Here is a 27,572-nt window from a genome sequence, read left to right as displayed (position 1 = left end):
TATTAATTATAAGTTACTATGTTGCATAGTAATTATCCTAAACAGTAAGCAGTTTACATAAATAGTAGTAATTAGCATAGCACAAGTTTCCCAAACTGTGTCCTGTGGAATAGTAGTTCCTGGAGATGTTAATAAACGTTTGGATAAAAAAGGTCTTTGGAGTCATATAAGCTTAGGAAATGCTGGTATAATTTAGATAGGGCACCCAACACCTAGTTTACAGTTTTATCTTTTTTCTGTCAGGAGGATAGTGGAAAGGCTAAAAGTGTACGCACTGGGAATTAAATATTGCTGCTGACTAGCTGGGGAATTGGGGGCAAGTTACTGAAATTCTCTAAGTGGTAGTTTCCTTCTCCCCACACGTGCCCCGCCCCCCATTCATTGACAGTGAGGCTGACATCAGAATACCCTTGGTGTGAGGGGATACCACAGGCCTTGCCTATTTCTTTCCAATCTCCTGATTGAGGCTGAAGATGATAGAGCAGGTTGGGAAAGCATAAGTGAGAGGGGATGATTTTCTGGGTTTCCCCTGACTCATAACGAACACTAAATGATGATGCTCCGAATCAGAGCAGGTCAAGGCCAGAACAAGCCTGACTTCCTGACCATGGTTTGGGGCAATGAAGGGTTAGGGTTATAGCATGAATGGAAGCTTCTTAATCCTTACTGTGTGGCCCAAATGCTTGGCTTCCCATAAAGACCCTCACCACCCCTTTAGGTAGACACTTCTTTTGGAAAGAAAAGAGCAGCTGCTTCCTGTTCTCCTTAGGAGGTGGGTGGTGTGACATGGAGGGCAGGCACTCCCCCAATGTGCACAGGCATTTACACACACACCCACAAACCCCAGGGGGACCGCTGGCTAGAAGCACCACTCTTCAGCCTAGAAGCCAGGTCCAGGCCTGACCTGTGGTGGTCTGGCAAGGGATCCCCCCGCTCTGTTCCTTGTTTCTCTCCTTTATAAGGTGAGGAATATGGATGGGGTGAATTTTAAGGCTCTTGGCTGTACAGACATGCTTTGGTTTGTACCTCTAGGGGATTCTATTCACTCCCCCTCTAGTCCTGTCTAACCAGATGGGTAGACTGACTGGAAATGGCTTACTCTCATCTCTCTTCCAGGGGCCTGTGTATCAAAGACAAACCTCCCCTCTCACAATTGTGCTTAGGGTTTGCCTCCATTGCTCTTGAAGACAAACAGCATCTGGGGCCCCAGTTGGGAGTTTAGGTCCTGTGGCCTTGAGACTCCGGAACAAAGGCAGCGCAGGAAGGGGAAGGGGCCTTCCCAGAAAGTGAGAGGAGGGGAGCCCTGCGGCTGTTTATGGCTTTACCTCTCCATAGGGCTGGCTGTCCTCTCCTTCCCACAATTTTGGGGGGACGGAAGGGGTCCTGTCTTTTCCTCTAAAGCTGATGACTTCACCTCCTTCCCGTTCCTCTTTCTAAGGTTAGGATCTCTACTCCTTCCCCATGGGCTCCCAGGGTCTGAAGTCTCCATCCCACTCTCTTCCTTTATTCTTCTTCGAATTGGGGTCTTTACGCCCCTCCCTCTTTTTCTCTCTCGTTGAACCCGACCTCTTTATTCCTTTTTAGGCCTGGCCTCTCCAGCCCTGGATAGAGGGGTCTGTATACTTCTTTTTTCTCTTCTGAAGGCCACGTCTCCCTCCCCGCAACCTTTTCCAGCTCCCCCTCCCCACCCCCCTCCCTCCGCCCCGAGGCATTGTGGGAGGAAACAAGATGTGGGGCGAGAGCGGCGCGGGGAGAAGCCCGCAGTGCGGGGTTGAACGGGCCCAGCCAATGGGGAGCGCGGACGGCGGCGCGCGCGGCGGTGGGGGGGCGGGGCGGGGCGCTATTTCAGAGGGGGGTCGTGCGTCCACCGAGCTCGAGGCAGAGCGGAGCAGAGCTGCGAGGTGCCAGCACGGAGCTGGCTAGCTGGCAGGCAGGCGGGCGGGCGGGCGCGAGGCGGAGCGCGGGCGGCGGGAGAAGCTCGAGGGCGGAGGGCGGAGGGCGGCGGCGCGAGTGCTCGGCCTGGGCTTGCGGGAGCCGGAGACCGCGGCGGCGGCGGCGGCTGCTGCTGCTGCTGCCAGAGGAGCCGAGGGGACACCGCCCTGCCCGCGCTCTGCCTCAGGCTATCCCTGCTCCCCCGGGACCCCTCGCGGACTCGCCTCCGTAAAGGTGAGCGGTGGGTGGAGGCTGCCCCGGGGCGGCGGCCCGATGCGCGGGGTCCGGCCCCCAGGCCCGGAGCAGTGCTGGCCTCGGCGTGACGCCCTCGGCGCCTCTCCTGCCCAGGGCTGCGCCACCCTGTGCCCTCCCGACCCCGGGGCCCCCGGCTGCTGAGGTGAGGCCTCCCGCCCCCTCCGGGATCTCTCTGCGCGCTCGGAGGCCCCTGCTGTCTGGGCCGAGGGAGAGCCGCGGAGCGGGCTCGGGCGTGACGCGGTTCGTCCCGCCGTCGCCACCCTCTGGGGCGTCCTTCCTGCAGCGAGGACGCCCAGTCACTCCGGCGCTGCTCTAGGCCGGACGGGGGAGGGCGGCCGGCCGGGCGGAGGTGCGGGGGGAGGAGGCTTTCTCCTGTCCCAGGTGCCGGCTTCGGGATCGCAGTCCACTGGAGGATGGGGTGGTGGAGGGAAACGGTCCCTTGGGGATCCGAAGGGAGGAAATACAAGCGTTTGTACGTGTTGGGGGCTGGGGAGGGCGGGTCGTGTCTTTCGGAGGCTTGGTCTTTTTGTCGCAGGGCCGGGGATACAGGAGAGTGAGCTGTCCTGGAGTGCCCTCTTCGCTTTTCAGAGGAGCTCCTGGCTCGTGACTGAGGCAGCTGGCCTGGGGCCTTGTGGTCATCCTTCAATCTAGAGGCCCAGGTCCCTTGCTTTTTTTTTTTTTTTTTCCTCCTTCCCCGGGGGGAAGGGGCTACGTTGGCCCCTCCCTTTCCTTTTCTCATTGGCACCTTGGACAGGGGAGACTGGGGCTAGGCCTCACCTCTCAGACGCCTGGGGGGTCAGGGGTGAAGAATCGTGGCATTGTAGTCACAAGACCAACGTTATGTAACTGCAGGCTCTCCTGGAGGGTAAGGTGGTTTTAATTACTGTGACAAAGTTGTTTCTTTGGACTTTGAGAATGAGGCAGTGGGGCAAGTGAGCTTGCTGGGAAAACGGGTGCTGATTTCATACTTTAATCAGGCCCCACCCCACCCTTGGATTTGTAAACAGTGCCCCCTTCTGAGTGGTAACCTGGGATAGGCCACCAGGTGACACTAGTTTTCTTCCCTGTGCTGCTGCGGTTGTACCTTTGCGCAAACCCATTGAAGTTGCCACATTTATCTTATTTGAGCCATTGTTTTTTAAAAAGATGTTGGTTTGCCCCAGGTCATATAGACAGCTAGGCCTTGAACAGGGTTCTCCTAACCTTTTCCTCAGCCCCAGCTGCTGCTCACAGACTCCTCTTGAGGCTCTGACTTTCTCTCTTGGGCGTATGGGAGCAGAGGGTGCTGGGGCATTAACCCTTTGCTCTGCCAGCCTTTGCAGAAGTGGAACCAGCCCTGCTTAATTTGCCAGTGTGAGAGGTGCCCCGGATGCAGTAAAGGGTTGCCTGGCTAGCAGCGGGCATGCATGCATTCTTTGCATTTAGTGCAGACTGAAGAAGTAGTCATGAATTCTGCTTCCCTTTTCAGCCCACAGGCTAGTGTGGACTCAGATCAGGGTGGCCTGGAATGATACCAGGGATCTCTCCTTGAGCAGTCAGGTCCCTGTGAAGCTTTGTATCAGACAGGGCTGCAACAACAACATCTTTTACCTACTGGGGAGGCCACAGATTGGCGCTTTGGGGGAGTAGCACATGGGATCGGGGGGTGGATTGTTACTGCTCTCTGTGATGGAACTGTGGTCAAGGACAGAGGATAGGATTTTGCAGCTCATCTCTTTTCCTGCAAAGCACCTCACATGCCATAGACTGCTAGGCAGGCCATGGCCAGCCCTCTTGGAATTCCTGTCATCCTAGGAGGGTACCATGCAAGGTGAGCCCTGGAACTCTGGTTGCTATAGGATGAATGCAGTGTCTTAGATAGCATGGATATGAAAGAGTGCTATTAAAATAATAATTCTTTACTTTTTGTTGTCTCTGTCACCACTGGGCATTGGTAGCCTAGGGCTTGGCAGTCTTTTTCTGTGAAGGGCCAGATAGTAGATATTTTAGGCTTTACAGGCCATATAGTTTCTTAGAACTATTCAACTCTGCCATTGTAGTGTGTTCCTATGAAACTGTTTACAAAAGCAGGTGGTGGGCTGAATCTGGCTAATGGGTGAGACCACTGTATAGACTGTCCTTGTTTGCAGTGTTCTCATATAACCTTAATTAATCCTTACAACAGCTCTTGATAGAGAGATATTCTCATTGCTAAAATAGAGGTAATCAAATGCAGAAAGGCTAAGTAACTTGTCCACGGACCAGAAGTCAGGCCTAATTCATCTTTCCACTTTGATACCAATGATATAATAGTGGTCATTAAAACAAGGGCTTATGTTCAGGTGTTATACCACCGGGTTTACCCTGAGGTTAACTCAAGTCCACATTTTAAGATGATGAATGAGAGCACAGTTTAAGCAACTTGCCCAAGGACACAGCTGGTAGATGGTATATTGTAATATCTTGGCTATTGGCGCTATTCAAAATATTGGAGATAGATAAATTTAGAGTTGGAAAAGCCTCATTTTACATGTGATAACAACTGATGGCTTATTATGTTTTTTTAATTATTTACCTTGTGTTTCCCAGACTTGGCAACCATGTCTCTGCTAAAATCTTAGGAGCTCCCTTTTCTAATGCCTCATATCTGTGTTTTCTGTTGCCCTCATCTTCTGTGCTCTCCTCTCCCAGCCCCACACCCAGCTGTTAGTGTTCATTGCCCAGAGCATGGGATTGCAGCCTCACCTCTCTGCTTCTTCTGCAGTGTCACGATGTCTGACCGGAAGGCAGTGATCAAGAACGCAGACATGTCTGAGGACATGCAACAAGATGCCGTTGACTGCGCCACGCAGGCTATGGAGAAGTACAACATAGAGAAGGACATTGCTGCCTATATCAAGAAGGTGTGCCTGGAGAGCTGTGGTTGGTGGTGAGGGGTAGGGATGGATAGCTGAGCTATGCCCCAGGGAGGGCTGGAGCGGGGGCATAGGAAAGTAGGTATATTCCATGCAAACAGAACCCTACGAACTTGCAAAGGAGATAAGTTAGGAGATGATTCTTATTTATTAAAGCATTTACCTTAAGAGTTTTTAATAGGAACTCTGCTGGGGTTGTGTGTATGTTTACAGATAGTTATGTGACTGAAAAAGCAATGGGGAGTGAAGCTTTAGGATTAAGTATAACTGTCCCAATTCAGAACTATTCAAAATGAAGGTCAAAGATGTTTGATTGGATAACATAAGATTATATACAAATTTTCAGGGAGCTACATCATTTAAAGTGGGATAGCCCTATAAGTAATTCTCATTATGTAGGAGGTTTCCTTTTCTTTAAAAGGACTTAGGTGGGGAGTTCCCTGGCCGTCCAGTGGTTAAGACTTGGTGCTTTCACTGCCATGGCCCGGGTTCAATCCCTGGTCAGGGAACTAAGATCCCGCAAGCTGAGCTGCGCGGCCCAAAAAAAAAGGACTCACATACTAAATCGTCCCCTTCTCCCTACCTTCTTGAGGAAAGGGTGGGCTTGAATATATATATATATTTTTAATAGATGAGCATTATTGGGGCAATAGGTTTAGTCCCTGAAGAATTCCTGGGTGAATGGATATAGGTAACATATATATAGTGAGGAAGCTGCTGAGCTAGAGGTGAAAGGTGGTGCCCAGGGTCCCTGATTCCCAGGCAGGATCCATGTCCTTTGGTGGCATAGTCCCAATCTTTGATATTCTTAATTCTGGTATCCCAGGGTTTCCTAAGAGCCATGGCATTCTGGTCCATACAGGTGATAGAGTGTCCTTGAGTTTTACAGAACTCTTTCCTGGCTGTATGGGTGATATGAGAAGAGGAAACTGGGGTCCTGAGAGACTTTTTCTTTCTGTGTGTGTAGCCAGGGGATGCAGAGCTGGCAAGGCTTCTAGGCCTGCTGGTTCCTTGTTGAGTGATGGGTTTTCTGTTCTATTCAGGGAGAGAATGTAGAATCATGGACTCCTAGGGCCAGAAGAATCGCTTTCTCGTTTTGCTGATGGGGGAAATAGGGAAGCAACTATGGCTCTCCTATGTTACACAGGGTCTTCAGTTAGGAATAAAGCTGAGTGTGGTGACCCATGCCCTTTCCACCGTTTCCTAATACCTTTTGGAGTTACCTGGTATGGGGGCTGTGAGGAGGCTAAACAAGTTGCAGGTTGAGCCCCTAGGGGCCAGAGCCCCAAGGTTGGCAGCATTGCTGGGCCCGTGGTGGAAGGCTGCTGTCCTTTCACAGCCATGGCAGGATGCAGCTAGAACTGAGCCATCTGTTTCCTGCTGGGTCCACAGAGTGGGAAGGTCTGTCTGATAAGGTCGTGAGGATTTCCTAGCTGGCTTTGATGCTGAACTTGTACTACCACTGAGAGAAGTGAGGGAATTGCCTTGATCTCATGGTTGAGGTCCTTTTTCTGGTGTTTACAGCCCACATAGTGCCTGGCACAATGTCTTTAATGTTGGCTTACACAGAATTGCTTCCTGGTACTCCTGCAAGTACTTCTGGTACTTTTGTTCCCCATGTTTTGGTTTTTGGCATTTGGAAATGCTGGTTTAATAATGTGGGAGGTGGCAAGTGGCAAGTCAGGGAGGCTTGCTCCTCTTTTACTCAATGCTGTGTGACACTGGAGTGGTCCTTTATTCCACTGGCTTTTCTGATTCCCTTGCTGAAGAATTGTGGGGTGGGCTTTTGAAAAGCAGGGTAGCTAGAGGAACGAGAGATGATCGGGGTGTAAAGTGCTAGAGAGAAATAATGGAGCCTTTGTGGTGTTACATTATTAATGAAGGAGTATCCTAGCCAACCTTAGAACCTGAGCTCCTGAGGTTCAGAGAACCGAGGCCGTGGACTGGGGGTGGGGTGGGGGTGACAGCTAGACTAATCAGACTTGCATTCTGATTTCTCATCCTCCAGCTGTCCTAATCACCTTTTTTCTCTTTTTTATTCTTCTTTTAGGAATTTGACAAGAAATATAACCCTACCTGGCATTGTATTGTGGGCCGAAATTTTGGCAGCTACGTTACACACGAGACAAAGCACTTCATCTATTTTTACTTGGGTCAAGTTGCAATCCTCCTTTTCAAGTCAGGCTAGGTGGCCGCAGTGAAGGTGTCAGTGGCGGCGGCAGTGATGGCAAGCAGGCGGCATTGCTGGGACTGTTTTTGCACTGGGGCCAGCATCAGGATGTCCTCTCCAATGGCTGTGCTACTGCATGGACTGTATACTCGATTTCATGTGTATGTCGCAGTAAACAAAACCAAACTTCTTTCTGTTTAGTTGCCTGGGGAAGAAGGCTGCTTTGTTTATTTTTCGAGACTTAAATTTTTTTTTTTTTTTTTTGGTTGTATTGCACTAGGAAATCTCTCCCACCCCTCTCTTTTCTCTTTCTCTCCCTTTACAAATAAAAAGCCCTCAACAAAGCCTGTAAGACTAGGAGGGCTGGGGAAAAGAAATAGGTTTCTGGAGGTGGAACTAAAACTGTGCAGCTGCCTCTTCCTGGTGGTGGATGCTGCTTTGGGAGGGCCAGGGAGGCTGCAGGGGGGACAGTGTTAGGATTGACAAGGAGAGAGGAATAGGAAGGAGGGTAGGGAGATTGATCTAGTACCAGGGAGAATATTCCACTGAACTGTGATTCCACGGCTTGGGGCAGAGGGTGGGGCAGGGGCTGGATTCTTTAAGGGGCCCTGAGACGTGTTTGTCTGTGGTGTGTGGGAGTGGGGAGCAGACTTATCTTGCTGTCTTTGTCAGAAGAGTTTCTAAGTGAGGGCTGTGTCTTTTTTTCTTTTATTCTTCCTGCCAGAGCTCATGCTAGGAGGATGTTGAGGGTAGGATTAGCTTGATTTTTTTTTTCTTTTCATTCTTCTTTCCTTCTGTCTGCTCCCTGCTTAGCTCTCTGTTTTCTCATTCCTCCGGAGTTCTCTTAGAGCAGCCCCTGGTAGTTGGCTGGCAAGGGAATTTCTGGTGACTAGTTCTTAGTTAGGTCTTAGCAATCAAACCAAATCAATGTGCCCCTTGATTTTCCTCTGTATATGTGTGTGAGTGTGTGTATATCTTGGTTTGGGGTAGAGGGGAGGGAGGGGCAGGACTGTGGAATCTCTAGGGTGTATGGGTAGACAGGTGGGCCTTTATGTTAAAAACCTCTGGGGGCCTCTTTTGGGGGTGAAGATGGGTATCACCCTTCCCCCCCTCAGCCATCTGGCCTAGACACTGCTTGCCCTATGGCTGTCTGCTCCCAGGAAGGCTTTAGGAGGATAGTCCAGGATGAGGTGGTCATGCTATCATCCACCCTGGAGCTGGGTCTCAGTGGAGAGGGAAAGTGACTTTGTGAATGGTGGCAGCCTCTTGCGGGAGGCAGGGGTGGAAGTGTGATAAAGGGCTGTTGAGGGGCTTTGGGAGAACTTCGGAGGAGGTCAGTCTTGCAGTGGTGAAGCCAGGAATTAGGGGATGGAGCAGGACCGCTAGTGGGAGGAGATTCCAAGGGGAGTGCTCGGGAAATCTTGTCTGTGGATCAAACAGTGACGGGGTGGGGGATGGGGTGGGGGGAGTCATTACTGATTGAGCTGTTGATTCTTGTAAATCACATTAAAAACTCTCATGTGTAGGGTTAATGCTGTGGAGGGGGTTTGGGATCCAGCTCATTCTTTTTTTTTTTTTCCAAGTCCATCCTAGAGGTTGGTGGGGAGGCAGGAGAATGCCCCCTTCTCAAGCCTTTAGTGTGTGCTGAGCTTTCTTTTTGATGCTGACAGGGGAGGGTGGGGACTGGGATTGTGAGTGAGTCCCCCATATCAAACCCTTTGGTGGGCACAAGACTGAGTGCTTGAGTTTACGTTTATTTTTTTATGAATGTCCAGATCTGTTTCCCCCTGCCCTCCCAGACCTGTGTGGCCAGTTGGAAATGTCTGGTTTGTGTTCATCTCTCCCTCATTTCTGGAGCAGGGGCTGAGACCCTGCCACATCTCCTGTGCTCTGCATCCACGCCTCTTTTGGACATTAAAGGTCGATTGATGCACTTCTGAGCTGTTTTGGTTTCTTTGGGGGTAAAGGGAATGGCCTGGTGGCAGTGGTGCCACACATGGGTGGGGTTGGTATCTAGGGTGGAGTAGAATGGGGGCCAAAGAGATACTGAATCAGGTCTTAGAGGTCCTAGGCTTGGGCCCCTAAAGTGGAGGAAAAGAACCAGCAGCACTCACCCACAAGATTTCTTGGGTCATTGGTGGAGGTGGTCTGGTGAGCTGCATTTTGAGTCTTCCATATAATAGATGCTGAGACCCGGAGACCTGCATTTTGAGTCTTCCATATAATAGATGCTGAGACCTGGAGACTGTTTCCATTAGCTCTAGCCACTCAGGAATGGAGAAGCTGAGGGTGTTCAGAAAGGTGGAACCTGAGTGGTTCTCTGACTCTTGGGTTATCCTGGTTGTCCCACTTGGGGCTCCTGCCCACACACACCTGGAGAAGTCAGCAGTACCGAGATGCTTCTGAGAGTATCTGCCTACCCCTGTGACCCTAAGCCACTGGTGTCTGGGCTTATGGCTACAATTCTTGTGGAGGGTGTTTGGGAGCAGAGGTGCTTTATACTCATTTCGGTTGTCAGTTATTCACTGAAAAACATTTCTGAGTTTTATACTTGGGCCTAGGATGCTGTTCACATAGAACAGGACAGGGAAGTTCTGTTCTTTCATGGCACATACATTCTAGTGGACAGAGCAGATGTACACATTAGAAAGCCAGTAGTGATAAATACTATCAAGGAAATAAACTGGGCAATGAGCTATTGGTGTTGGAGGTAGGTGGATCTGGTTCCACCACATAGTTGAAAGTTGGGCTGGATCCTGGGGAGAAAAACCTCCAGGGCAGTGAGGTCCTAAGGGAGTAAGATGAGGGGCTCTAGAGCCTCAACTTCTGTTCCCACCTTTGCTGGTATGAATGATTTGACAGAGCTGGAGCTTTGGAGGAGGAGAGGAGGCCACGGGCCACATTTTATCTGCGATGGGTGCCTCTAGGGACAAAACTCGTCCTGTCCTGATGGGAGAGGCAGTCCAGGTTGCATCTATGGACAGCACACTCCTGCACAGGTAGGTACATGGTGCTCATCTAGAAGGTTAATCCTGCAAGGCTTCCTGATGAGCCCCCACCCCATGGGGCCCAGGAGGGGCAACACGGGAGGATGGACTGCAGAAGGGGCTGTGGAAGGCAGATGGGAACTGTGGCGAAGAGGAATGCAGCCACTGTCGGAACTGTGGCCAGGCAGAAGAAGCAGGAGCTTCAGTCAGTATCCCACCTCTCTTTCATCCTGTTCTCCAGTCTTCTGGGGACCTCCTTTTGGCTGAACCTAACAAAAGTCAGGCAGAGGACAAGGCTGAACCAGGGATGCAGTCTGTAGGGGTCAGCCCCACTCCCCCCAGGGAACATAGCAGGAGAATGAATCTCAGAGGGGCAAACCAAACCAGCATGGTAGGAAATTCTCTGTTGCCGTGGACAACGTGTCTGTCTCCCCAGAACTCTAGTGTCCTCTAGCCTAGACAGAAGGTATGGCTGTCTCCTAAACTATCCCCTTACTTCAGGTCTTTCCTCAAACATCCTCTCATCGGAGGGGCCTCCTGACATCCTACAGAAAATAGTACCACTCCCCCATCACTGTTAACCTTACCCAGTTTAATTCAGCATAGCACCTGCCAGTGCTTGACATTCGTTTACTTACTGATCTTTCACAAGTAGAACATAAGCTTGAGAGCAGAGCCATTTTCTCTTTTCTTCACTGTTTTATATTCAAGCCCCCAGAACAGCATCTGTGCTGTAGGGAATGCTTGATAAATGTTGATTGGCCAAATGAAAGAGTGCAAGCAAGCATGGGCAACCCGGCTTTTCCTGAAGACACTTTTGCTTTTGGCTTGACTCCCCCTTGCTGGCCAAGGCCTGGAAAGGCGTCAGTGGGTCATTCCCCAAGTGTGTTCATGCCTCAGCCCTTCTTCCTTATCAGCCATGGGAGAATGAAAGAGTGTGTTCATAAAGTACATTTTATTTTTAAAGCATTTCCGTTTATGTCCCTGAAACCTCCAAGCAACCCTCTGACCTAGACCCCAGGCAGTCATTAGCCATGTTTTTGGATAGGCAAACTGAATCAGAGAGGGTGGGTGACTTGCCAAATCACACATAGCTGGTAGCGTTACTAGTGCCCAGGCACTGTGACTTATAAGGGCTGACCTGGGTTTGACAGCATTGGTCTCACTGATAGTGCTTGAGGTTTAGGCCCAGCTCTCTGAGCTTGGGAGTGAATGCCCTGTTCACTGATGTTCCCTTTCCTGGGCTCTGCTTCAGCAAAGGCAATGAGGATAATTTCCAGGCCTTCTCTTCTCACTACTCTTGTCTACTAAGCATTGAGGAAGTGCCCCTTCCTTCTTGAAACTTCATGAAAGGGGTAATGAGTCTTCTGGATTTAGGAGAGAGCAGACTCCCAGAGTTCTGACTCAGGACTCCCCTGAATTAAAGGCATAGCTTCCCCACCACTCTGGTAACAAGGAGTGACCTCTCATTTGTTGAGGTCATGTGTACCGGTATGTATATCTTTGTGACACAATGGGCTTGGTGTCCACACCAGTGTACATGCATACTCCTATACACAGACTGCTGCTGTACCAGTATAGAAGGGTTCATAAGAAAAGGTCAAGGAGGACCCAAGTCCTTGTGCGTCTCCTCCCTTGCTTTGTCCAAACAAAGATGTGTTTATAGTGAGGCTGCTGGACATTGCTGTCTTGGGCTTTAGAGAGAGACCAAACATGCAAAAACGTTGTAGACAGAACTGGGGTTGAGTCCCAGCTCCGACTCTTAACCACTGTATGGACTTGGGCAAGTCATTTGACTCTGAGGTTTAATTTCTTCATCTGTAAAATGGGGATAATACCCATCTACCCTAAAGGGTGGTTATGAGGATCAAATGACATCATGTATGTGAAAGTGCTTTGAAATTGGAACATGATGAAGACGCTGGTTATTAGGGTCAGTGATGATAAATCTTGGGGAAAGAATAAAGGATTCTGGGAAGTCAGGCCCCCCTGAACCTCCCCTCATGTCTCATTGTACTGGCCTCCTGCATTGTCCAATTGTATCATATTATAGAGAAGGAAATTAAGAACCGGACAGGGAAACAAACTTACCTAAGATCTCATGGATGTTTGGGATAATCGGGATGTATAACTTGGTCCCCTAACTCCCTGGCTGGTCTGATCCTGAGGTGGTAGAGGGGACTAACTTATCACTCGGTGCTAAGCCCCCCACTGAACTCTGAAATGTCCTGGACTTGGTGATGGTGTACAATTCAGTGGTTTTTAGTATATTCAGAGGGTTGTGCAACCATCACCACTATCTAATCCCAGAACATTGTCATCACTCCTCAAAGAAACCTTGCACCCAATGCACTCCTCATTCTTCCTTCTCTCGAGCCCCTGTAAACCACTAATGTATTTTCGATCACTGTGAATTTGCCTAGTCTGGACATTTCGTATAAATGGAATCATACAATATATGGCCTTTTGTGTCTGGCTTCTTTCACTTAGCATAACGTTTTCAAGGTTCATCTGTGTTGTAACGTTTATCAGTACTTCATTCCTTTTTCTGGCCAAGTAATGTTCCACTGTGTGGATATATAATATTTTGTCATTTTGTTTATGTATCAGTTGAGTGACTTGGGTTGGTTCCACATTTTGCCTACTGTGACTGGTGCTGCTATGAACATTAATGTGTAAGTTTTTGTGTGGACAGATGTTTTCAATTCTCTTGGGTCATTTTTTTTTAAATGTCGGTTTACTTTTCTATTTTTAAAAAATCTATATTGATATCGGCAAATTTTTTCTGTAAAGCGTCTGATAGTAAATATTTTAGGCTTTGTGGGCCATATGACATTGTGTATGTTGTGTATGTGGTTGTTCCAATTACTGAACTCTGCCATTGCAGCTTGAAAGCAGCCATAGCCAGTATGTACACAAATAAGCATGAATGTGTTCCAGTAAAACTTTAAACAGGCAGTGGGTTAGATTTGGCCTGTGGATTACAGTTTTCCAATCCCTAATTTAGATGATAGACTCACATAATCCAACATTCCAAAAGTACAAACAGGGAAAATCCTCCCTCCCACTTCTGCCCCAGATCCCAGGGGCTCCCCTCCTTAGAAGCAATATTATGAGATTTTGTATCCCCTTTCAGGGGCAGTTGATAAAGAGCATATTTTTAAAAATTATTTATTTATTTCTGGCTGCATTGGGTCTTTGCTGATGCGTGCAGCTCTCTCCAGTTGCAGCGAGCGAGGGCCATTCCTTGTTGTGGTGCGCGGGCCTCTCATTGAGGTGGCTTCTCTTGTTGCGGAGCTCGGGCTCTATGCATGCGGGCTTCAGTACTTGTGGCATGTGGGCTCAGTAGTTGTGGCTTGCGGGCTCTAGACAGCAGGCTCAGTAGTTGTAGTGCATAGGCCCAGTTGCTCCTTAGCATGTGGGATCTAACCGGACCAGGGCTCGAACCCGTGTCCCCTGCATTGGCAAGTGGATTCTTAACCACTGTGCCACCAGGGAAGCCCTATAAAGAGCGTATTTTTAAGTGGCCGTATAGCATTCCACTGCGTTACAGATAGTTTAATAAATATGAAAGGACTAACATATCTGAAGGCATGCCCTGAAAGACAGAACACTATTCTAGGAGTGTTGCCCTGACCTGCCCAATTGACTCCTCCATTAGAATAATCCTTTGAACTCCTGGGATTTGCCCAGGAGTTTTGAGGGGCATGCCTGATGAATATGTTGAGTGATCCCTTTTGGATCAAAAACAAGCTCTGACTCTCAAGGTATACAAGGTTTTCTTAGGTGGTTTTTGTGGCAGTCAGTTCCACCACAGAGATAGAGAGATGCAAGCTGTGGATATCTATCCTACCTATTCTATCTATCTATCCATCCTCTGTCTTTCAATTATCTATCAATCAATTTTCTATTATATCTATCTATATCTATCTATCTATCCATCTATATTTGTTGCGAGGAATTGGCTTTGGTAACTGTAGGGATCAGGTAGGCAAGTCTGGAATCTGTAGTGCATGTCCCGAGGAAGGTCAGGCTGGAAACTCTTAGGCAGGTGCTGGCGCTGCAGTACACAGATGGGATTTCTTGAGGGAAACCTCAGGCCTTTCAATTGGTTGGATCAGGTCCACCCAGATTATCCAGGAAATTTCCTTTACATAAAGTTAACTGATTGTAGATGTTATCACATTTACAAAATACCTTCACAGCAACACCTAGGTTAGTGTTTGATTGAATATTTAGGTACTAGAGCCTAGTACCAACTTGTCAAGCCAACTTGACACATAAAACTGATCATCACAAACCACATCTGGTCAACCTGGCACCAATACACATCTCCTAAACCATACTTAATCTCCAAATAAAGACAATAACAAAGTCATACTTCCACCTAACATGATACAACTGAAAATGTGCTAACCCTTTCCCCAGAAGAGGAGGCAAAGTCTTTGGATGATGTTCACTCCTCTCCTTGATAATCCTATAACTTCAATAATGTAAACTTAGTTTTTATTGATACATTTTATGTTAGATGACAAGGGGATAAGAGAGGGAAGAAAAAATACACAAACATTCTCACAATAAAATAAAGAATAAATACTTGTAATAATACAGCTTTCAGTTCTGAAATTGGTCAGGTGGTTGTAGCTGGTATTTATAAATACCTTCTTCTACTACCCATTCCATATTTCCTTTACTCTCAGCAAGCACCTCAGTACTGGTTGTGGTTCTTTTCCTGGTGGGATGCCCCCAAACATCCATTCTTGAAGGGTCTGTGCCATTAGAAGTCTCGCCTGAATTGTGTTGTTATAGTATTTCATTGGCTTTAGTCATGGGCTATGATAGTACTAAGAGATGCCCTAAGGGATCTCCTGTATTCCAGACTTTTCCTTACCTCCATTATGTAGTAGCAGCCCACTTTCCCCTTGGCAGTCAGAATCAATCACCCCAGCCAGTACAGTAACTCCCATCTTTGTCTGTTTATTTAGAAGGATGAGGAGTCTACAATGGAGGTAGCAGTCTTAGCTTCCAATTCAGTGGAATCATTGTTGTGTTTCCAGGTGGAAGCGTTCCTCCCTCTGGAATGAAGATGTCTATATCAGCAAGCATAAGGTTGCAGACAGGAAGCAAAATTTTTCTTATGAATCACTAGGGTTAATATTGAATGCTGCCATGCCATTTCTACTCCTTGATTCCTGGAACCATGAATCCTAGCTGTGGGAGAAATAACACCATACATGGAATGCTGATTTGAGTATGGACAGTCTCCTGAAGGACGTTGCCCCAGCCCTGCAAGGTGTTGCCACCTAGCTAGTTCTGTAACTGGATCTTCAAAAGGCCATTCAACCTTTCTATCAAGCCAGCTACTTCAGGATGGCGGGCAACATAGTAAGACCAGTAGAGTCCACGAACATGAGCCCATTACTGCACTTCATTTGCTGTGAAGTGTCCCTTGACTAGAAGCAATGCTCTGTGGAATATCGTGATGGTGGATAAAGCATTCTGGAGTCCACAGGTGGCAGTTTTTGCAGAAGCATTACTTGCAGGGAAAGCAAATCCATATCCAGAGTAAAAACAAAGCACTATTCCTTCCACGATGGAAGCAATCCAATGTAAGCAATCTGCCATGAGACAGTGGGCTGATCACCCCAGGGAATGGTGCCAGGTCTCAGGGTTGGTCTTTGCTGCTGGCAGACTGGGCACTCAGCACTGAGCTAGGCCTTGGTGAGTGGACGCCCACGTGGCTGAGCCCATAGATGGAGGCATAGCCTCCATCCCTGCCATCTGTCTACTTTGCTTATAAGCCAATGGACAATGATGGGGTGGCTGGTCACCCTATGCACCTGATTACTAAAATCCTCCTCTGTGGAGGTCACCCTTTGGTGAGCATTCACATGGGACATAAATATCTTCACATTCCTTGCCCATTCAGAGAGGCCTATGACCTAGATTCCTTGTCACCAATTTTCCAATCACATTCCTTCCAAGTCCCTGGCTATCTAGTCAACCCATTGGCCACAGCTCATGAACCAAACTTATGCCTCTGGCCATTTCTTTTCAAAATGAACAACCAGGTGCCCTGATCAGAGTTCTGCCCACTGGGAAGACTTACCTTCACCACTGTCCTATAGGATGCACTAGAAAGGGCTGCAGTGCTGTAGCTATCCACTTTTGGGGGATGCCTACATATCGTGCAGAACCATCTGTAAACCAGTCCTGAGTTTTCTCTTCCTCAGTCAGCTGGTTGTAGGGAACTCCCCATGAGGCCATCGGGGCAGGCTGGGAGAGAAAAGGCAATGTGACAGGAGTAGGGACTATGGGTGTTTGGGCCACTTCGTACCAAAGAAAAAGAACTGAGATATAGATATTTATATATATGTGTATATATCCCCAAGCCATATATAATATACATTCATACATATGTTATACTATTGATAATGTATGAGCAATAAGATAATATCAGTATATGATTCTAATAGGTATTTTAGGGTATATAATATATTAATATATGATATATTCTCTCTGTGTAAAGAGATTTACTGTAAGTACTTGGCTTATGTGTTTGTGGAGGCTGGCTAGGCAAGTTTGAAATCTGTAGATTGGCAGGCTGCGACTCTGATAGGAGCTGAAGCTCCAGTCCACAAGCAGAATTTCTTCTTCCTCAGGGAAACCTCAATTCTGTTCTTATTTATTTATTTATTTATTTATTTATTTATTTGGCTGCGTTGGGTCTTCGTTGCTGCGTGTGGGCTTTTCTCTGGTTGCAGAGAGTGGGAGCCACTCTTTGTTGCGGTGCGCAGGCTTCTCATTTAGGTGGCTTCACTTGTAGAGCACAGGCTCTAGGCACGCGGGCTTCAGCAGTTGTGGCATATGGACTCAGTAGTTGTGGCTTGCGGGCTCAAGAGCACAGGCTCAGTAGTTGTGGTGCACGGGCTTAGTTGCTCCATAGCATGTGGGACCTTCCTGGACCAGGGATGGAACCTGTGTCCCCTGCGTTGGCAGGAGGATTCTTAACCACTGCGCCACCAGGGAAGCCCTCAATTCTGTTCTTAATGACTTTCAACTGAGTGGATCAGGCCCACCCATATTATCCAGGATAATCTCCTTTCCTTCTTTCTTTCAACTGATTGTAGATATTAATCTCATCTACAAAACACCTTCACAGAAACACCTAGATTAGTATTTGATTGAATAATTGGGTACCATAGCCTAGTCAAGTTGACACATAAAACAACTGACAGAATTTGTAAACTGAGAGAGTTGTAACTTCTCATAGAGGAACACAAACATGTTCAAAGAGGCAGGTCGTTTTTAAAAACAGTTTTATTGTAGTATAATCGACATACAATAAATTGCATGGATTTAAAGTGTACAAATTAATAAGTTTTGATACATGTATATACCGTTAAAACTATCACCACAATTAAGGTAGGAAACATTCCCATCACACCCCAAAGTCTCCTCATAACCCCTTGTAATCCCACCCTCTCCCTTGCAGCCCCTGTCACCAGACAACCACTGATCTACTTTTTGTCCCTATAGATTAGTTTGCATTTTCCAGAATTTTATAAAAATGGAATCGTACAATGTGTACTCTTTTGGGGTCTGGTTTCTTTCACTCAGCATAATTATTTTGAGGTTCATCCATGTTGTTCTTCTATGTTTCGTAGTTTATTCTTTTTTGTTGGTGAGTAGTATTCCAGTGTATGGATATATAAGATGTATTAATCCATTCCCCAACTGAAGGACACTTGGGTTTCTGTTTTGGTGATTATGAATAAAGTTGCTATAAACATTTGTGTATAAGTTTTATATTAATGTCAGTTTTTATTTCATTTGGATAAATAAGAGTGGGATTGCTGGATTTTACAGTAAGTGTTTGTTTACGTTAAAAGAAACTGCCAAACTATTTTCCAGAGTGGCCACACCATTTTACATTCCCACCAACAATATATGAGAGTTTCATTGGCTTCCATCTTGTTAACACTAGCTATTGTCAGTTTTTCTTTTTTAATTTTAACTTTTCAAATAGGTATATAGTGATATCTCATTGTGGTTTTGATTTACATTTCCCAAATGACAAATGATGTTGAGTATCTTTTCATGTGCTTATTTACTACCTGTATATCTTTGCTCATCTTTTTATTGTGCTGTTTGTTTTCTCATTGTTAAGTTTTCAAAATTTCTTATATGTTCTGGAAAGAAGTCTATTATCAAATATAAGATTTGCAAATATTTTCTCTTGATCTATGACTTGTCTTTTCATTCTCTTAATTGTCTTTTACAGAGAAAACGTTTAAAGCATTTTGATAAGTCTAATTTTATTTTATTTTTTTTCCATAGTGCTTTTGGTATATCTAAGGACACTTTGCATAACCCGGGGTAACAAAGCTTTTCTCCTAATTTTTTTTTTCTAAAAGTTTTAGAGTTTTACATATAGATCTATAATCCATTTGGAATTAACTTTGTACATGATATGAGGTATGGATCGTGGTTTATTTCTCTTCTCATCTCTTCCTCCCTCCCTTCCTCCCCTCCCTTTGCATATTGTTTCCCTTCCAATGGTTTCATCATCATTTTTGAAAAGACTCTCCATTCTCCATTAAATTGCCTTTGCACCTTTGTAAAGATTCAATTGGCCATATCTTTATTTCTGGACTTTGTGTTCTGTCCCATCCATCTACTTGTTTGTCTGTCTGCCAACATTGTACTGTAGTTTTTTTTGTTTTTTTTTTTTTGCGGTATGCGGGCCTCTCACTGTCGTGGCCTCTCCCGTTGCGGAGCACAGGCTCCGGACGCGCAGGCTCAGCGGCCATGGCTCACGGGCCCAGCCGCTCCGCGGCATGTGGGATCTTCCCAGACCGGGGCACGAACCCGCGTCCCCTGCATCGGCAGGCGGACTCTCAACTACTGCGCCACCAGGGAAGCCCTGTACTGTAGTTTTATAGTAAGTCTTGAACTTAGGTAATGTAAATCCAATAAGGTTATTCTTTTTCAGAATTAATTTGGGTATTCTAGTCTCTTTGCCTTTGCATATAAATTTACAAATCATGCTATCAATATCTGCAAAATATCTTTCTGGGATTTTTGTTTGGATTGCACTGAATTTATAGATCAATTTGGAGACAGTTGACATCTTAACAATATTGAGTTTTCTGATCCATGAACCTGGTATTTCTCTTTTTTTTGGCCTTTGATTGTTTCCCATAACTGTTCTGTAATTTTCAGTGTACAGATTCTGCACCTGTTTTATTAGTTTATATCTAAGTGTTTCCTTTTTCTGTGCTATTGTAATAGCACTGCTTTTTTATGGAAATAATGTAGAATTTTTATTGTTGCATTTATATATTTATTTAATGTGTCAACATTATTATCATAGATTTTAAAAAATGTTTTATTATCTAGTAGAGATAGTTACCTGCCATTATCCTTTTTCAGAATATTTTTATGTGTTTTGCTTGTTTAAATTTTTCTTTTTTTAAATTTAATTTTTATTTTATATTGGGGTATAGTTGATTTACAATGTTGTGTTAGTTTCAGGTGTACAGCAAAGTGGTTCAGTTATACATATACATATATCCATCCTTTTTCAGATTCTTTTCCCATATACGTTATTACAGAATATTGAGTAGAGTTCCCTGTGCTGTACAGTAGGTCCTTGTTGATTATTTTATATATAGTAGTGTATATATGTTAATCCCAAACTACTAATTTATCCCTCTCCTCCACCTTTCCGCTTTGGTAACCATAAGTTTGTTTTCTATGTCTGTGAGTCTGTTTCTGTTTTGTAAATAAGTTCATTTGTATCATTTTTTTAGATTCCGCATATAAGTGATATTATATGATATTTGTCTTTGACTTACTTCACTTAATATGATAATCTCTAAGGCAACTTAAAAGAATGTCCATTAACTGATGTATAGATGAAGGAAAGTGGTATATTCATACCATGGAATTTTTTGGGCCGTGAAGAGGAATGGAGTGTGGATTCATGTATATAACGTGGATGAACCTTGAAAATATTATGCTAAGCGAAAGAAGTTGGACACAAAAGGCCACATAAAACCTGTGAGATAACAGAAGTTTATTGTTTTAGGCCACTAAATTTTGGGGTAGTTTGTTACATAGCAATAGATCATGAATTCAGTGGGTTTTGTAAGGATTAGTGTGAATAAGGGAATATATGTGAGATGTTTAACATATAGAAGGCCACCATGGACTTCCCTAGTGGCGTGGTGGTTAAGAATCCACCTGCCAGGGGCTTCCCTGGTGGCGCAGTGGTTGAGAGTCCGCCTGCTGATGCAGGGGACACAGGTTCATGCCCCGGTCCGGGAGGATCCCACATGCCACGGAGCGGCTGGGCCCATGAGCCATGGCCGCTGAGCCTGAGCGTCCGGAGCCTGTGCTCCACAACGGGAGAGGCCACAGCAGTGAGAGGCCTGTGTACAGCAAAAAAAAAACCACCACAAAACAAACAAAAAGAATCCACCTGCCAATGTAGGGGACATGGGTTCAATCCCTGGTCCGGGAAGATCCCACATGCCGCGGAACAACTAAGCCCGTGCATCACAACTACTGAAGCCCAGCTGCCCTAGAGCCCATGCACTGTAACTACTGAAGCCTGTGTGCTCTAGGGCCCACATGCTGCAACTACTGAGCCTGCGTGCTGCAACTACTGAAGCCCACGCGCCTAGAGCCCGTGCTCTGCAACAAGAGAAGCCACTGCAATGAGAAGCCTGTGCGCCGCAAGGAAGAGTAGCCCCCGATTGCTGCAACTAGAGAAAAGCCTGTGCGCAGCAACAAAGACCCAACGCAGCCAAAAAAAACAAAAAAAGGAAAAGGCCACCATGATGAATGGTGGCTAGTACGAGTGGGAAAAATGCCATCCAATTCCAGAGGTTGTCTCTTGTGGGCAACCAGGGATGAGGAGAAGGGTGGGCCCAGGGGCAGGGCCTCCTCAGGTCACTCTCTGCCTGCCCTGGAGGAAAAGGGCATGAATACACATACACTCCTTCACCCCTTCATCTATATGTACCTCCCTTAGGGTGTTATCCCTTCGTCTGTTGAATAGAGCTCTATAAATACTAGTTATACACTATATAACTAGCATATAACTAATAATTACCTATATAACTAATATATACCAGCTATGCAAATAATCTTTAGTATTTATGTGACTGAGGGCAAAGCCTTGCCTTATTTACTTCTGCACATCTAACACAGTGCTCTGCGCACAGCAGACACTCAGTGCAGATCTGTGAAAAGAACACATGAATAATAACGTGGGGAATAGCTGTTGAACTAAAAAAGAATGACCCACATATATTGACCTAGCTCACTTCTAGGATCCATTAGAAAGGGGTGTGAGGAAGGAAGCCATATGTCTAAGGATGGGTATTGCAGCCTTGCTTGAAACGGTCAGGAAGGAAAACTTGGAAACAACCTGACTGTCCATCCTTAGGAGAGTGGGTGAGGAAATTGTGTCCCATCCGTATTCTGCAATGTCATGCAGCTCTTCAGAAAGAATGAGTTGAGGGTCTACCCATTGACCTGAAAAGTTAAGATGATGTTAGTTGAGATAAGCAAGTGGAATTATCCTCTGTTGTCGAGGGATGACCAAAGCACCCTCTAAATAGGATGAGTGTGTTTGGACACGGCTGTGTGAGTATGGAGACGTGGGTAGAGAGTCACATCCGAGCAGCTAATATCGAGAGGATGGGGAAGAGATTGATCACATTCCTTTTTGGGGGGGTATTATACATACACTTGTCTCATTGGAAGCAATAAACATAAGTTATTTTTGTGATTTTTGAAAAGTTTAGTAAAATTCTAAAGGAAACCAAGGGCAAGATCTTGGACCTAACTGTTGCCACTCTCATTTGCCTGGAGGTGGATCCCGGATGTTCTATTAATGAGTCAGGTGAGAGGAAAATGGATCCACTTCACCCTCAATTTTAAGGTGCGCCACCCTCTTGCCTTCCTGAATGAACCAGGCGAGAGTTGCCCATCTTCTACAGGGAACCTCCTCTTAGCCTCAAAACAAACTCTCCCTGTCCGGGCAGGACTGGGGATAAGGGAAGGGATTGCCTCCCCACGGCCCTGCATCTGGCCTGGGAGTGAACTCTTCCCTGTTCTCTAGAGAGAATGAAGGTGGCCAGGGGCTTGGGGGGTGGGGAAAATGGGGAAATGTTGCTCAGAGGGTACAAACTTCCAATTATAAGATGAGTAAGTTCTGGGGGTCTAAGGTACAGCTTAGTGACTACAGTTGACAACACTGTGTTGTATACTTGAAAGTTGCTATGACGGTAAAGCTTTAGTGTTCTCAGCCAGAACAACAACAACAAAAAACGTGTAACTATGAGAGGTGGAGGATGTGGTAACTAACCTTGCTGCGGTATACTGGTGTCAAATCATCACACTGTGCACCTTAAACTCACACAATGTTATGTGTCAATTATATCTCAGCAAAGCTGGGGGAAAAGTGAACAATGAAAACACAAAGTGAAACATTATCCTCGCGAGTTCTTATACCCCCATAAACATTCGAGTTAAAAATGCACTGGTGTAGGGGATGAGGGGCTGACTCAGAGGCCCGGGACCTCATCTTCAGACCTGCCCCTCAGCAGTTGTGTGTACTTGGGCAGACAACCTTGCCTAACCTCAGTTTCCTCATCTGCAAAATAGAAATAGTAATGCATACTCTTCACGGTTCCTATGAGGATCAAAATAAATGAAAGAGTGCATATGAAAGTGCTTGACAACTTATCAAGATCAATAGAAATAGCTTACAAACATTCTTCTTAGGGGCAGGGCTCAATGTGCTTCGAAGTCACCTTGTGACTTCGCCAGGTCCCTTGTGACAGCCTCAGTTTTTTCCATCTGTAAAATGGGGGTAAAAAACTATTGCCTCATGGAGTAAGGGATGATGTGGGCAAAAGCACTTCATCTACTAATTCAGCAGATGTTTGGTGAGAACCTGCTTTGTGCCAGGCACATAGTTTTATTTCTGTTTCTCTCTGGCCTTCATTTTATATCTAGAAACTGTAGTTTTGGACTGAATACTCTTTGGTCCCGCTACACTAGCTCAGCCTTTGGTTTTCTATCTGCAGTTACAACTCAATCAATCAATCAGTCAATCAGTCAATCAATATTTATTGATCATCAATCAAATGCCCTATGCTATGAAGCCTACAAAGATGGGGAAATCAAATCAACATTTACTAAGCACCTACTTCTTCCTTTTATCATCTCTGAGCATTAGCGGACCTGGTTTTTAAAAGTAGGGTTGTAAAGTAGCTGGCACAGTACCTGGCACGTTCTGGTAATATTTAGTTTCTTTCCAGAAAAGTCCCAATTCCCTTCTAATTTCGAATTGTCCTTGGTGCTTGTGATTCGAGTGTTCTGGAAAGAAAGGGACACACCGCTACCCTCTGCACTCGCTCTGTGTGTGCCCAGCTCCGTTTGTGCACATAATAAATGCGGTTGAACGCACACGGAGAAGCAACACCACCTTCTGGCCTAAGGCGGTAATGCTGCACTAGGGCGGGTGAGGAAGAGCTAGCTCTATGTGCAAGAAACCTTTGGAGAGAGGCTCAACAAGAGGCTCCGCGCGCGCGCGCGCGCGCGCGCGTGTGTGTGTGTGTGTGTGTGTGTGTGCATTCCAACTGTGGTAGCTACCACTCTGCTTTTCCAACTCTGCTATCCGTCACATCAGAATATTAGCCAAAGCATGATTGAGGCATCCTGGCTTCTGGAGTGAGAGGGTTGCTCTGAGGAATCACCTCCTCCCCCTATCACAGGTGGGTGAATCAGGATCAGAGAGGTGAAGGCTGGCTCAAGGTCACCTTGAAAGATAGTGGCAGTACCCAGACTGAAACTAGCACTCCTAACTCTTCATTCAGGACTCTCCCCAGGACCCCAGCCAGAGAACACTTTCTTCCTGAAGTCTGGAGTGATTTGGGTTTTAAAAGCCATAATTCCTTTGAAGTACATGTGCAATTTGGGGAAAAACATTTGGTTGCTCGTGGTTGCAGGCAGGGAGTGAGGGTGAGGAGTTAAGAGAAATGGCATTTATTGAACATGCCAGCACTTTATATGTGTTATCTTAGACTTTACCATCTGTACAATGGGGATAAAAACCTATTTGAAAGGGTTTTAATAAATCAAGTAACAGTAAAATGTTTACGTATATGTAAAGTTGCTGGAACATGATAAACACTCCTTAAGTTTTAGGTTTCGTATCAGTTAGATTTTCTGAGATGCAATGAAGTTACTTAGACACAGTCTAATCATTTGAGATCTTGTTTTTATTAGGCAGGTCTGGAGGACCGTTCTGTTTCGGACTAGTTATCCCCCACTACTGAAGCATGACCTTCCTGAGAATTCCACTCAATGCCCTGTAGATTGAGTTTTTACAGTCTGGCTGGAGACAGCAGCCACCATTTCCGGCTCTGGGTGAGTATGGGGCCCTGTTCTCTCATGCTGTCAAATGGGTCTTTCCCTGGCCTCAGGTGGTTTACTGACACACATGTGCTAAGTTGCCTGCTGAATAGCCGAGGCGGGGACTTGCAGGTCTCCAGGGTTCTCTCTGAGAGCAGCTCTCTCCTCTCCAGCACTCTGTCCTGAGAATACCACCCACCTTGGTCTCCCCAGGCTCTCAGCTACGTCTTCTCAGCTCAGACTCCATCTGGGTCCCCTCATCTGCACTGAAGCCTGGACAGTAAGCTGGGGTGATCTTAGGGCTCACATCATTTGTTTTCCTGTCTTTGGGGGATCACCATCCTTCAGTACCCACCCAATGTCCAGAGTCTTGCTTGAGTATTTTGGTTTTTTCAGGCAGGAAGATAAATCTGATTGATGCCTGTGACTTCCTCTTGGGCAGGAGCATAAGTCTATCCATTAGATTTTACCGCATAACAAACCACCCGAGACATAGTGGCTTAAAACAAGCATTTATTTGCTCATGATTTGGCAGCTTGGCAATTTGGGTCGGGCCGTTCTGCTGTCTTGGCTGGGCTAACCCATGGACCTGCAGTCAGATGTGAGTCCGCCAGATGACTCTCTTTCCTGGGCATTTGCTGGCTGTCGACTGGAGTGATGGTGTCAACCGGGCCACATGTCTCATCATCCAGCAGGCTAGCCTGGCCTTCACACGGTCTCTCGATTCTAAGAGCATGAGAAAGCAAGGCTCCATGATTCAAGTCTATTCTAGCATCACTTTTGCTATTGTCCCTTTGGCCAAAGCAAGTCACAAACTCAGATTCATGGGCTTAAGAAATAGCCTCCACCTCTCGTTGAGAGGAGCTACGAGGTCACATGGCAAGGGAATAAATACAGGAGGGCAAGAGTGTGTATGATTTTTTAGGATTAGCCTATCAATAGCCATTATTACTTCACTTTAATCCTCACAGCAAGCCAAGAGGTAGATCTTACCATTGACGTTTTACAGATGAGAAGAAAACTGAGGCTCAGAGACCTTGAGAGAGTTGCATACGATCTCACAGCTAGCAAAAGGCAGAGCCAGGACTTGAACCAGGGTCTGCTTGACTCTGAGCTCTTCCTAACATGTGCTTGGTGTGGCGTATGGGCACGCGTGCGTGATTCTGATTAGGTACACCTGTGTTCACCATCATCAGTTGTTCATCCCCCACCCTGGTCCCTGCTTGCCCCGTGGAGCTGCCCATGCTCTGGATCCTTCCTGATACTTCCCACCCTCCCTCCCCAGACAGAAGGCCCTGGCCTGGGACCCTCCTCTCAGGGCCTCTGGGCTGATGGATGCTTGGAAGCGACAGCTGTGTGTCGGAGTCTGTGTGCAGGAGCTCGCAGGTGTTGTTGACCTCTCTTCCCACCCAGCTTGCTCCTCAGTTGGTTGGTCCTTCCTCTCCGTGCCGCTTCAAAAGCCTCCTTACCTCCATGGTCTCCTTTGTCCCCATCTTTCCCTGAGGCCAAAGACAGATGGGCCCATGTCTGATCTCACCACTCTGCTGTCATCAGACCTTCAGGGTCTTCTGATATTTTTTCCTAGGTGGAAGCTATATTTATTTTCCTGGCATCCAGGCCCTCCACGATCTCATCCTAACCTATTTTCCCAGCCTGTTTCTCACTGCTCATGTTCACTGCCTCCATAATTTAGCCAAGGGCACCGTGGCTTTGGCCTCTCTGGGTCTGGCCCCTGGATTGTCCTTCATTTCTGTGTGCCCAAAGCCTGCTCCCTTGTAAACACCTCCTTGCTCTACTTTGTGTGTCATGCCTGATTGTTCCATTCAGGCTGTAACTTCCGGAGGGAACAGACCTTGTCTCATTTGTGTTTGACTAGTCTCAGAGCTTTCTGTGGTGCCTGGTACCCAACTGGTGTTCAGTGAAGTGCCCCAGAGAAAGACAATCTGAGAGACACACTGCCTTGCTCTCCACCCCTGGGAGGCCCCGCTGTCGAGTTCCGTGAGACTGACCTGTGTCCTCACAGTAAATGTCCCTTCTCTGCCCAAAATAGTTTAGATGAGTTCCTGTTACTGGAAATCAAGAGAATCTTGGTCAGGATAGGAAGAATGTGTGGTGTTTTAGCTTTCCTGGTTAATATTTATTGGAATCTTGGAAGCCTTAAACAAAAAGATGCTCTTTAGTGGTGGAAACATCAGGGAGTAGAGGCAGTTAAGAAGAGAAGATATTGTATTTGGGGGATCAGAAGGGTGTGCTTTGCTGCTTCTCAGAACCTAGTCCTCAGGGGACAGCTTCTCTGACTGTATGTATAGCTGGTGCAGGGACAGGAGAGGGGAGGTGTCTCTGAGGGGTAGTTGTGACAGAGGCCTCAGGAGACCACCAGTCGACTCCCCATTTGGTAGATTCCTGGCTCTTCCTTGAATTACACTCTGAGGGACATTGCTTCTGTGACCATTTGTCTACAGCCTTGGTTTCCAGTTTGGACCTAAGCTCGGCCGTATTGTGACAAAAGCAGACAGTGCTGCAGGAGAAAGCCCAGACCCTGGGAGGGGATTGGGAGAATCCTCTGTCTTTGTGTGGTGCTTTCAGCCCAGAGACAGGCACAGAGAGCCTTTCCCAGGAACCCCTGCAATTCCAGTGCAAGGCTGAGGCCCTGACAAAGCAAGTGGAGCTCCAGTGGCTGAATAAAATCTTGTGGACTCTAGAACAAGGTCAAGTGCCCCTCATGACCTTGGGGGAGGGGAAGAGAGTGCAAAAAAGGCTGTGTGAATGCACCAGTGGGGTGGCAGAGAAGTGCGCAGGCTAGGAGGGCAGTGCCTCTGGCTGGGACACCCACAGTGCTGGCCACAGTCTCCCCTCAGGCACAGTTTGAGGTAGGTAGACCAGGAGACTTGCTGTGGC

At 46.7% G+C, this 27,572-nt stretch overlaps 1 protein-coding gene across 2 annotated transcripts; it reads left to right on the top strand.

The window, feature by feature from the left end:
- The first annotated feature begins 1,951 nt into the window (after positions 1–1,951).
- On the top strand, positions 1,952–9,184 carry DYNLL2 (dynein light chain LC8-type 2). 2 transcript variants are annotated; one of them, XM_059047801.2, is made up of 3 exons: positions 1,952–2,166; positions 4,931–5,069; positions 7,132–9,184. In XM_059047801.2, exons 2-3 carry the CDS (start codon positions 4,938–4,940, stop codon positions 7,267–7,269), a joined length of 270 nt encoding a protein of 89 aa, XP_058903784.1. In that variant the 5' UTR covers positions 1,952–2,166; positions 4,931–4,937; the 3' UTR covers positions 7,270–9,184. The 2 variants fall into 2 exon arrangements, with proteins under 2 accessions (XP_058903784.1, XP_066877112.1); XM_067021011.1 differs by lacking the exon at positions 1,952–2,166 and adding an exon at positions 3,794–3,997.
- Positions 9,185–27,572: the final 18,388 nt, after the last annotated feature.

The sequence above is a fragment of the Kogia breviceps genome, chromosome 19, assembly GCF_026419965.1.
Source record: "Kogia breviceps isolate mKogBre1 chromosome 19, mKogBre1 haplotype 1, whole genome shotgun sequence".
Classification (NCBI taxonomy): domain Eukaryota; kingdom Metazoa; phylum Chordata; class Mammalia; order Artiodactyla; family Physeteridae; genus Kogia; species Kogia breviceps.
This window is presented reverse-complemented; position numbering and strand designations above follow the sequence as displayed.

Excerpts from the sequence above, each read along its gene's own strand:
- DYNLL2 (XM_067021011.1), top strand. The coding sequence starts at position 3,948 with ATGGCCAGCCCTCTTGGAATTCCTGTCATCCTAGGAGGGTACCATGCA. Across the intron at positions 3,998-4,930 it reads CTAGGAGGGTACCATGCAAG|TGTCACGATGTCTGACCGGA; the intron begins GTGAGCCCTGGA and ends CTTCTTCTGCAG. Across the intron at positions 5,070-7,131 it reads TTGCTGCCTATATCAAGAAG|GAATTTGACAAGAAATATAA; the intron begins GTGTGCCTGGAG and ends TTCTTCTTTTAG.